At 42.3% G+C, this 12,229-nt stretch overlaps 1 protein-coding gene across 4 annotated transcripts in view; it reads right to left on the minus strand.

Annotated features, from left to right (window-relative positions):
* The window catches only part of doc2b (double C2-like domains, beta), a 449,891-nt gene that overhangs the window by 20,372 nt on the left and 417,290 nt on the right, over positions 1 to 12,229 (minus strand). For all 4 annotated transcript variants that reach the window (XM_060912437.1, XM_060912435.1, XM_060912436.1 and 1 more), the window contains one exon: positions 7,547 to 7,673. In XM_060912437.1, coding sequence (XP_060768420.1) covers positions 7,547 to 7,673 — 127 coding nt within the window. The remainder of the gene's footprint in view (positions 1 to 7,546; positions 7,674 to 12,229) is intronic.

Genomic DNA, 12,229 nt, shown 5'->3' on the forward strand with positions numbered 1-12,229 from the left:
CTTAGAATCAAGAACAAGTTCCTATTAAAGTGTCCGGTGAGTATATATGACATTTACTGGGTCTACAATGCTGCCTCCGCTTTTGCCTCTTTCTTAATAGTGCACTTTTACAACCTCCTCCAGCATCGGGATGTTTGTTGTTGTCAGAAACGTTCGACTCTGAGCTGCCCTCTAGTGGATGTATTGCTTAACACCCATGCTGGGTAATCTTATGGCCCTTTTCCACTACCCTTTTTCAGCTCACTTCAGCCCTACATGGCTCGCATTTCGACTACCTTAGAGCAGCACGACTCAGCTCGCTTCAGCCCTGCTTAGCACCCAAAACTCGCACGGTTTTGGAGTGGGGCTGAAGCGAGCCAAACCGAGCCGAGTGGGGCTAGGGGCGTGAGGAGACACTCCCCTGTGCACTGATTGGTGAGGAGGAGTGTCCTCACACACCCCGTGAGCACGCTGGGATCTGTAAACACCGTAAACCCGGAAGAAGAATAATTATGAATTACGAGAATTTCTGAAGCCTTATGCGCCTCGCCTCATCTATACGCTCTTGCCAGTATCTGTTGCCGTTGTCGGTGACAACAAGCCACAGCACCAAGACCAGCAACACTAACGACTCCATGTTTATTGTTTACTATCCGGGCTTAAAAGGTCACTGATGTCACTGTTTGCGCCGCCTAACGACATCACGTGACGTCCACCCACTTTCGCTAACTCCACCCAATGTGTCCACCCACTTCCAGCCAGCACGGTTCAGCGCGGTTGTAGTCGAAATGCAACTCCAACAGCCCCACTCAGCTCGACTCATCCCAACTCAGCACGGCACGGCTCAGCCCGACTCAGCCGCGTTGGTAGTGGAAAAGCGGCATTAGCCTCCCCCCCTTTTTTTTTTAGCTAGTGAGGTTACAATAAGCTCGTGTTAAAGGTAGGACATTTTGCTTATTCACTTGCTGCTCTGTAAATATTATTCTTATACTAACACTGATCACGACAGGAGATAATTCCAGCCTCCGAGTCTCTAAACAAGGCCCAAATCAGATACTATTATACATCAGTACACCAAAAATGTGTCATTACTGTTTAGGCATACTATTTAGTACGTAGTTTGCATTTGAAAAGGAAATACTACTACCTCAGTTCACTGCACTTCCGTTCCCTTTATAATCCAAACCAACGGGTTTGCAGAACCTACACTCAGCGGCCACTTGTTCTTGATTCTAAGATCCCTGTTCTTGGCTGCCAGGTGTGGAACCCAATGTGGTCTTCTGCTGTTGCATGCTGAGATGCCTTTCTACTTACCAGAGTTGTAAAGAGTGATTATCTGTCTCTCTCTGAGTTACATGTCGATCCTGAGACACCAGTGATGCTGGCCTCTTCTGATCCTCGGACTTGCATGATCCATCCTGATGCCCTACGTCTGGCTGGAGTCTCATCACATCGCCCCCGTGGAGGACAGCCCCATATGGACAGTCAAAAGTCGCACTTGGAAGATGGTTCTGGACCCTTACAGTAATACATTTATGTCTGAGGACTACAGTTGACTTGCTAACTTTAGGACTGCGGTTGTCATGAACAGTTCTGCACTCAAGTTTCCATCAATGAACAGTTTATAACTTCAACGAAACGGACCTCGTGTTAAAGCTATAATGATTTTCCTGGTTTCACAGTTATACTTTTTTGCGACGATACAGGACACAGTTATAAAAGCGAGTTATTTATAATCGCACTATCTGTTATCACCCAAATGAGGATGGGTTCCTTTTTGAGTCTGGTTCCTCTTCAGGTTTCTTCCTCGTGTTGTCTGAGGGAGTTTTTTCTTGCCACCGTCGCCACAGGCTTGCTCATCGGCGATAGATTACGGATAAAATTAGCTTAAACATAAGCTAAGTTCAAGTATTATTTGTCACATATAATTACAAGTAATTACAGTGAAATTCTTATGTACCTTAGGTCGTTGCAAGTATATAGATAAGATTAAAATTAAAAACAATAGAAATAAAGGGGAAGGGGGGGAAACAAAAACAAAAAAAAAAAACCTCAAGCTATATTAATGAGTGGAAGCATGGCAGAAATGTGATGATTGTGCGGTTACGAGTCCTTACAGTCCAAAGTGCAGTAGTGCATAGTAGTGTACCTTGTTATCATTATGAACAGTTCAACAGTCTAATGGCCTGAGGGAAGAAGCTCCTCCTCATTCTCTCAGTGTTGGCCTTCAGCTGTCGGTAGCGTCTCCCTGAAGGCAGCAGAGAGAACAATCTATTATTTGGGTGGCTGGGGTCGCTGGCGATCTTCCTGGCTCTGTCCCTGCAGCGTTTGGAATAAATGTCCTGTAGGTTAGGGAGGGTGGTCCTGATGGTTCTCTCAGCAGAGCGAACCACCCTCCTGAGAGCCAGCTGATCTCTCCTGGTGGTGCTTCCCATCCAGTTAATGATGCTCCCACTCAGGACACTCTCAGTAGTGCAGGAGTAAAAGTTTCTTAGTACCTTGAGTGGGAGTTTGAAGTCCTTCAATCTCCTTAAGAAGTAGAGGCGCTGGCGGCCTTTCTTAACCAGAGTGTTGGTATGACAGGACCAAGAGAGGTCCTGTGAGATGTGGACACCCAGGTATTTGAAATTGTCCACTCTCTTTACCCGGGCCCCGTTGATACAGATGGGTTGGAGGTCCCTCTGCTGCTTCCTGCTGAAGTCCATTATCAGCTCCTTCGTTTTGCTGGTGTTGAGTGTGAGGTTGTTCTCCTCACTCCAGTCCGCGAGATATTTGATCTCGGTCCGGTAGGCAGACTCATCGTTATTGGAGATAAGGCCCACCTCAAGTCTTCAATTTTCCGTAAAGCTGCTTTGCGACAATGTCTGTTGTTAAAAGCGCTATACAAATAAACTTGACTTGATTATACGAGTTGCTATATCCTTCCTGGCAGCTCAAACCAATCTGGCCATTTTCCCCTGCCCTCTCTTAACAACAAGACGTTGGTTTCCACCCACAGAACTGTCGCTCCCTCACTCACTCAGTGTATTTTTGTTTTCCGCACCATTCTGTATAAACTCTAGAGGCTGTTGTGCGTGAAAACCCCAGGAGATCAGCAGTTTGTGAAATACTCAAACCAGTCCATCTGGCTCAAACCACAGTGAAAGAAAGTCACACTTTGAGATCATTATTTTCCCCATTCTGACGCTCGAAGTGAGCATTAACCGAAGCTCTTGATTTGAACCTGCATGATTTTATGCATTGCGCTGCTGCCAAGGGATCAGTTGATTAGAGAACTGCATAAAACAGCAGGTGGATGTAGGGGTGTTCCGAATAAAGTGGCTGTGTATAATACATAAACATGTAGTGTATTAGCCTTCCAGAGATCTGTGCCAGTACACAGTCTTATTTTTAGTTCAGCTCTCAGTGCTTCAGGTTATCTTTTGAACCTCTGACTTCTCGTAGGCTTTCGAGAGACTTGGCTTCCACACCTTGAACTGAAAATATTATCAGACATGAATCTGTGATTCAATTCAAACGAATACGTTTTCTGTGAACTGATTTCCACAGTCGCACATTTCCCAGCGTTTTTGTTTTCTGATATATTCAAGATATTAATGTAAAGCCTAGAAGCGCTGAGCGTCCGATTTCCATGCAAAGCTTGCATCCGTATTTGTTTAGTCATTACTTTAATATTAGAAAGAACATTTCACGTAATGCTTCCACACACACACACAAATAGAAAGAAAGAAAAGAAAAACCCAAAAAACAACCAGACTCATAAACCACCGGTAGACTTCATTCAGCACTTTACTAAATTACATAATACTGCCCATAGTGCATAAAGTACATTACGGCTCAGTGGAGTAATTTTTCAAACTAGATGCCCTGAACTTAATTAGAAAGACATTCACAAGGAAAAATGGTCTAAAATCTAAAACAGACCTTGGGTTGGGTTTCATTTAATCTAATGAAGAAACATGAACAATAACAAAGGTGTTAATAAGGGAAATGCAGAAGGAACCTCATCCTTTCACGTGACCGTGGCGACCCGAACCTGTTCATATAATCCTGGCGTTACATGACGCCCAAACTCTTAGGGTCTGAAGACAGTTTTTTTCCCCCATTAACAAGTATGAAGTGGTGTAGTTCAAACTAATCTTCAGACAGCTGCACTAGAGCTTAAAGAAAACCCATTTTAATTGGTGAAAGTCCTCTTTGGGTTTGAGCTTCGTCAAGCTTGGAGGTCTTGGGCAATGAATACATCATGACAGAAGTTGTACTTGTCACACGCTAAAGTGTCTCTTAAGGAGAGCCTGATGTTCTCAGGGTGAGAACTGAACACGTTCTCGGTTCCTCTGTTGAACCAGAGAGAATAAAAGTGCTGCAGAGAGCCTGATCCAGAGCATGTAAAGGTAAAGTCAGAGACTCAAGTTTCTTCCCGAGTTTTCCAGGCTAAATGGATAACAACACACTCGCCATCCAAACGAACCAACATTATTGAGTGTGTTTTAATTTAATGTGTCTTTGTGTTTAAAATCTATTCTGCAACCAAACTCTGAAGCTGCTTGCTGGAAGGCACATCGAGGCTGCTGTAAAATACTGGAAATGGTCAACTAAAGAGGGGGAAATGTAAGTTCAGTAAAGAAGAGCGTTATTAAATTAATACTCTCGTGTCAGAACAAGTAAACGGTGTGCAGGGTGTAACTATGGCTGATTGATTTTTTTCTCTCTAATGAAAAGACTGTAAACAGAATAATCTACTTTGTATGAAAGTGCGTAATTAAATTGAATGTCATTTTCATCTGCGTGACTGTGGCGCCTGTAACATTTTCAAATGTCAACAAAGTGCCTTTAGTGTGCTGAATTTCTTTCTTAGATAGGAGGAAATTGATGGATGAGCTTGTGATGAGTTGCCAGATCTTCTTTCCCAAAGGATCTAAACCTGCTATGTATTATAAAAACACTGATGTTTATGAGATGGAAAAATATAATCGTTCAAAGGTATCCAACTTCTTAGGAAAACTTGACAACACTGTCTATAAAGCCCTGGGCAACATGCATGACTAATTTACAACTGGTTTTGGGAGACAGGAAAAATCACGCGGAACTGGCTGCCGTCAACTGGCCAAATTGAGTAAATCGAGGTAAAGATGTGATCAGGTTTCTACTTTCCACTTCTCCCCATTCTTTTGCACCAACCTTTCTGCGTTTCCAAAAAAACAAGATTATTCACTGACTGTCACGTGCAAGTCCAAGTCAAATCACAAGTGAGTCAAGTGCAACTGAAAGTGAAGTGCGAGTTTTAGTCGAATTGCTAGTCAGTCAAGTGTGAATCCAAGTCACATCGTAAGTCAAGTGCGAATCCAAGTCACATCGTAAGCCAAGTGCGAATCCAAGTCACATCATAAGTCAAGTGCGAATCCAAGTCACATCGTAAGTCAAGCGCGAATCCAAGTCACATCGCAAGTCAAGTGCGAATCCAAGTCAAATCACAAGTCAGTCAAGTGCAACTGAAAATGAAGTGCGAGTTTTAGTCAAATTGCTGGTCAGTCAAGCGTGAATCACCTCATAAGTCAAGTGCAAATCCAAGTCACACATCGTAAGTCAAGCGTGAATCCAAGTCACATCGTAAGTCAAGCGTGAATCCAAGTCACATCGTAAGTCAAGCGTGAATCCAAGTCACATCGTAAGTCAAGCGTGAATCCAAGTCACATCGTAAGTCAAGCGTGAATCCAAGTCACATCGTAAGTCAAGCGTGAATCCAAGTCACATCGTAATTTAAGCGTGAATCCAAGTCACATCGTAAGTTAAGTGCAAATCCAAGTCAAATCACAAGTCAGTCAAGTGCAACTGAAAGTGAAGTGCGAGTTTTATTGAAATTGCTGGTCAGTTAAGTGTGAATCTAAGTCACATCGTAAGTCAAGCGCAAATCCAAGTGACATCATAAGTCAAGCATGAATCCAAGTCACATCATAAGTCAAGTGCGAATCCAAGTCACATCATAAGTCAAGTGCGAATCCAAGTCACATCGTAAGTCAAGCGCGAATCCAAGTCACATCATAAGTCAAGTGTGAATCCAAGTCACATCGTAAGTCAAGCGCGAATCCAAGTCACATCATAAGTCAAGTGCGAATCCAAGTCACATCGTAAGTCAAGCGCGAATCCAAGTCAAATCACAAGTCAGTCAAGTGCAACTGAAAATGAAGTGCGAGTTTTAGTCAAATTGCTGGTCAGTCAAGCGTGAATCTAAGTCACCTCGTAAGTCAAGCGCAAATCCAAGTCACATCATAAGTCAAGCGTGAATCCAAGTCACATCGTAAGTCAAGTGCGAATCCAAGTCACATCATAAGTCAACAGCAAATCCAAGTCACATCGTAAGTCAAGCGCGAATCCACGTCACATCATAAGTCAAGTGCAAATCCAAGTCACATCATAAGTCAAGCGTGAATCCAAGTCACGTTGTAAGTCAAGTGCGAATCCAAGTCACATCGTAAGTCAAGAGCAAATCCAAGTCACAGCGCAAGTCAAGCGCAAATCCACGTCACATCATAAGTCAAGTGCAAATCCAAGTCAAATCACAAGTCAGTCAAGTGCAACTGAAAGTGAAGTGTGAGTTTTAGTCTAATTGCTGGTCAGTCAAGTGTGAATCCAAGTCACTGTAAGTCAAGTGCAAGTCCAAGTCAAATCACTCAAACACTTGACTGACTGGCCGTTCCTTGTTTCCGTTTCCGGTCGAGTACACTGTGCGCATTTTGGTTGCCGCTTCTCACCGGCACTTTTTATTTTTATTTTTTTTCCTTTGTGTGTTTGTATGGTTGATGTTTGAATGTTCTATGTTTGAATGTTTTGTCCGCCGGTTGTGGTGTACCTGCGGACCCAGTTTTGGGCATCGGTTCTCTTCAGGAATGGGTGATGCCTGTGCTCCTCACTATGAACTGCAGAGAGCTCGGTGCTCTTTTTAACATCGGGGTTGTTCAGCGCTCTGTGCGGCAGTGCTTTTGTGCTTGGTGTGGTGTTCTGAGCAAGGTTGCTCAGTGGCATCGTGGTGGCTGTACAGGCGGTTTGGGACACACCTTTGTGTGTCTTTTGGTGGGATTGTGGGCAGCTACGCCACTGGAATTCCATCTTGACCCTCTTTTGGTGGACTTTTTTTTTTTGTAATTGTACAGCGACCGTGAGTGTGAGAAAGGCGCTATATAAGTTGAACTTATTATTATTATGACATGAGTCACATCATAAATCACTCAGCTGTGAGTCCAAATCAACACGCAAGTCAAGTGCGAGTCCCAAGTCAAATCGCGAGTCAGTCATGTGAGAGTCTTAGTTGAGAGTCAGTCAGCGTGTGACTCAAATGCAATCTGAGTTCAAGTCCCAACTCAAGTCCGATCTATGATTTAGACAGAAGTCTCATCATACTTAACACCTTATCACACATGCACATCATCACCACCATCAGGCATCTTCATCACTACCCAGGTTTCCATTGCAGTTTTTTCCCAAACAGAAGCGGTATTTTTAAAAATTTCAACAAAATACAATTGCGAATGGTCTGAGACATTGCGTTGAGTGATTAGGATTTACTCACAGGCAGCTGCTTCTCCAGGCAGTTGTAGAAGTTCTTGGTCTGGTTGGGCTTGAGCTTTTTCAGGGGGATCCGAGTCTCACCGATGAATTCGTTGTGCCGGAATTTGTCCTCATCACACACGGAAATCCTGCGACAACAGTAACAACAGGGACAAGATTAAAATCTGATATAAAACTGGCAGGACAGAAGAGGCAGAGTGTTCAATATTGGATGTAACTCATGTAATTAAGTGAAGTTGAACGGGGTATTATTGCAGGCACAATGCTTCATCAATCAAAAAGGCCGGATCCTCAAGCTTCTGCTAAAATAATACGGAATTTGTTGACAATAAATTTCACTTCCCTCATTAAAAGCCCGTCAATTATTGGTGTTGTGAAGTATGAAAGTCGTGTCATTATTTTGTTTAATCTCTCGTTCGTTTTGGAGCATGTTTACCGCTGAAAAGAGATGAATCAGGAGAAAGTAATGAAATGAAAGAACAGCACTAAGATTTATGAACATTGCTCATGTCATTAGTCCAATAGATTTGTTTTGATGTTTCTCCCTTAACCATTGCACGAACAGACTATTAATTTTGATAATAAATGGAGGAGCGATGCACGTCTGCAAATTCGATCCTTACAGCATACAAATGTGTGGAGAACAGCCATCCTGGCCAAGAAGAAACGATTTTTTTTCTAAAGTGAAATCCACTACGTCGCTGCTAAACTCAGACTAATTATAAAAGGCTTGCTTCAGGAAAGTATTTCATATAATCTTCAGCATCTGTATGAAATTTGCTCACTGCAAAATGCGATTTCTGTGCCATATGAAGTATGACCAAATGATGTGTGCAGGAAGACACCTGTTTTTTCTTTGGCACAGATAATAATTACTTTTGGCTGGATACAGAAAATTGTTCTTGTTAAATGCACAATAAATGAGTTTTCCCAGAGGACAGCACTGACAGGTAGACCGTCTCATTTACAGACTTCTCATAACCATTTTAATTTACCGTTAGTGCAGATGGTGTAATAACGTATACCGAATTCATTTTTAACACTCTACAGCTATTCACTGCCAATTTCCACGACACCCGTATCCTAATGATGGAATGCAAGTTTCTTACCCAATTACACCATTAGAAAGAAACTCAACGTATCCTAGCGAAAGATGGAGACAGTGCTTCTGCTTTTCTGTTTGCGAAGGTAAGTAGAACACGCCAAAGTAACCGACCTGAGAGCATCCTGGTCCAGTTCCAAGAGAACCCTAGTGCCGGTCAACTGCATTGAGAAAGCTGTTCGACTCTGAATCAAGTCAACTGCAGGAAGTGAACCAAACACCTTGAGGTTGCGTGCACCTTTTGCAGATTTTATTTTATTTTTTGTACTTGCAAGCTGCTAAACTGAGCCACGATGCACAAGCTGATCCAAACGACAGAGCTGTAGAACTGCAGAAAAGCCACTCATTCTGAATATTTGGATGGACGAACAAGAGGAGAAAATAAATGGTGGATCCGATACACAAAATCTCTAGATACTTAAATAGATAGATGAAATCAGTGTTTCTCAACCACTGGGCCACAGTGGGTCACGAAGCGCCATCTCGTGGGCCACGAATTTTTTTTCCAAGTTTGAAGCCAAATACTAAATAGATCAGGATGTCGGAGTGTCTCAAATCCGGTAGCTGGTTTGCTGTATACTTTTCAAGTGGAACAAATGTTGCCAGGCAAAACAAACCTTATGATAAATATGAAGGAAGATCTCATCTCATTATCTCTAGCCGCTTTATCCTGTTCTACAGGGTCGCAGGCAAGCTGGAGCCTATCCCAGCTGACTACGGGCGAAAGGCGGGGTACACCCTGGACAAGTCGCCAGGTCATCACAGGGCTGACACATAGACACAGACAACCATTCACACTCACATTCACACCTACAGTCAATTTAGAGTCACCAGTTAACCTAACCTGCATGTCTTTGGACTGTGGGGGAAACCGGAGCACCTGGAGGAAACCCACGCGGACACGGGGAGAACATGCAAACTCCACACAGAAAGGCCCTCGCCGGCCACGGGGCTCGAACCCAGGACCTTCTTGCTGTGAGGCGACAGCGCTAACCACTACACCACCGTGCCGCCCATGAAGGAAGATATCGCAAAAAAAAAAAAGGTACCCTATGGGTCCATGTGGCTACTGCTTATAAATAAAATAGTTGTCTGATCCCATGTCCATACAGTAAATATAGCATATATATTTACTCTCTGAGGCAGTAGCCACAAAAATGAAGCGTAATCCAAAAATGAACAATTTAAAAAAAAAAAAAATCACAGAAGTAAAATATACCAAGTGTCTGTACTTTATATTATTCTACTCTTACCTCTTACAGTTTTCGAAACTGAAACCTCCGAACTGAGGCTGACCTACACACGCTGCCGCCATGACCCAAACTCTTATTTCCTGGAAATGGGCCGATGCTCGAGCTCAGTGGAACGCACTTTCCCTCTGTAAGAAGCATAAACATGTCTGAAAGCGATTTCTTTAGTCTTGTCCATTTATTTCGAATGGTGAAACGGATTGTATACACTCACTGGCCATTTTAATCGGAATACGTGTATGCGCATGTGCAGTGTGCGATCGCTACCACTTATGTTCTTACAGCACGATGACGTAGTAGCTAGCGCCTCTATATGAGGCAGTAGCCAGAACAAAAATGATTTTGACCTTTTTGGTGACCTTGATCGGATGACCCTTAAAATGTTGGAGGTTCTATTTGAGATCAATGCCCATCTATCCTGAAAGTTTAATGAAGATTGATCCGGCCGTTTTCCCGTAATATCGTTAACAAGAAAAAAAAACAGACCGAAAACAATACCTCGCTCCCCTGGTGGACTCAGTCCTGGGTGAGGTAATAAATACGCTTGTGGGTAAATTAAGAAGACCAAGCCTTTATTTTGTCACTTTCCTCCTCTACATTTAAACCACGCATGCGTGCATGCACACAGAGAGAGAGAGAGCACAACGGGCTGAATAAATAAATATGTTTATGAGTAAATTATATGGATCTGTGATGCCTGCTGGAAGAGAAGAGCAGGGAGGATTGAAAATCGAGTGGCTGTGGTTTGTTTACACCCAATACTAAAACTTGTAGCGTCCTAGCAATCATCGCAAAGACATGGACAAAAAGCCCAGAAACCCCTATTTACCCGGCAAGAATGATACAGGATTTATCTTGTAGTGTCCTGATCCCCAGATCTTTAACCCAGCCACATATAAAAAGTTGTACTCCTCCATGCTTCTCCAGGTTTTCATCTGTGTGTCCGTGTAGAACGATGTCTGCAGCACCAGGTAGTCTGAGATGTCAGGGAACTCAACGGATGGATAATTTTCCAACTCAGAATGAATGAATAACTTTATTTAAACACGATAAGTTGATCAGCAGAGCTGGTGGGGTCGTGCATGTACAGATACAAATAATTACAAATACAGAAGACTAAAAATAAACACAATCTTAAAAAAACCCTTAAAATCTGTTAATTATCTTCAATTTAAGTTAATTAATAGTATGTATAACTATTGTCTTTGTATTTAGTTCCGGCTACAACAGGATCAAAATTTATTCGAGTAATGTCAAATTTAGGTAGTAAATTTTTCTTTCATAGGAAAAATCCTTCTTTGTTAGCGTGTAAGGATCTAATCCCATTGAGTGGTTTCTATATCCACTTCTTGGTTTTAATAACTTGCTTGTTTGCTGGACACAAACATGGCAATAAGTTCTTGTGTTAATAGACCAGATGCCACTTTTGGATCATTAATCCCTTTTGACTGAATGCCCTGCAGGCATGGTTTGGCTTCTGGTACATCCATACAGTTTTAAATACAATACCTACAATTAAAAACCATTTGTTTTTATTGCATTTATTTAATCCCTGGGCTCCCATCTGTAACAGGGAGTGATGTTGCAGCCCATTAATACACTTTACAATAGATTATTAGATTCTAATAGAATAGATGAGCCACAAATAATTGGGGATCTTTTTTAATGGGCCCCGACTCGTTACAAATACGAATAAGTGGGCCTTAAAGTAAAAAAGGTTGAGAACCCCTGGCTTAAACCATTTATTTAGCGATGGCTCCATGTTCTCCATGTTCAGGTGATTTTGTGATTCCGACAGTACAGAGCACTTGGGAATGGTTTGTTTCCATTTTGTCCATCGCTGGACTTCTGGCCAGTGAATGAAAGCGCTATACTCCCAAAAGTTTTTTGCTTTATGGTTTGTTTCATTATGTGTAGTCTGGAACCGAACCAAATTGCAAATGAACCATACGTAACAATTTCACTGATCTGGCTTCAGAAAACAGGTTAAGGTCATGTTTAAAAAAAAACCAAAACACCCAATGTCAAAAACAAGCAAACCAACAAAAAATATAACTTACAAATAAGTCGTCTTTTGATCTCGCAGTAATTGTTGCATCAGGATCCCCAAATCCAAGAGATTTTCTTTGCAGTTCTAGTATCGTTTTTAAAATGTAGACGGGTTATGACTCATAGTGCTGATCATGGATCATATAACATCTCAGGAATTGACAGATGGTTAGCAAGTGTTCCTGTGAAGTACTGGGCAGGTTTACAAATCTCTAGGTTTCCAGGAAAAAAAAGGGCTGAACTGAATATTGACAGTATGACATGCGGAGGAAAAAAAATCTTT

Source organism: Neoarius graeffei, chromosome 28, assembly GCF_027579695.1.
Source record: "Neoarius graeffei isolate fNeoGra1 chromosome 28, fNeoGra1.pri, whole genome shotgun sequence".
Lineage (NCBI taxonomy): Eukaryota > Metazoa > Chordata > Actinopteri > Siluriformes > Ariidae > Neoarius > Neoarius graeffei.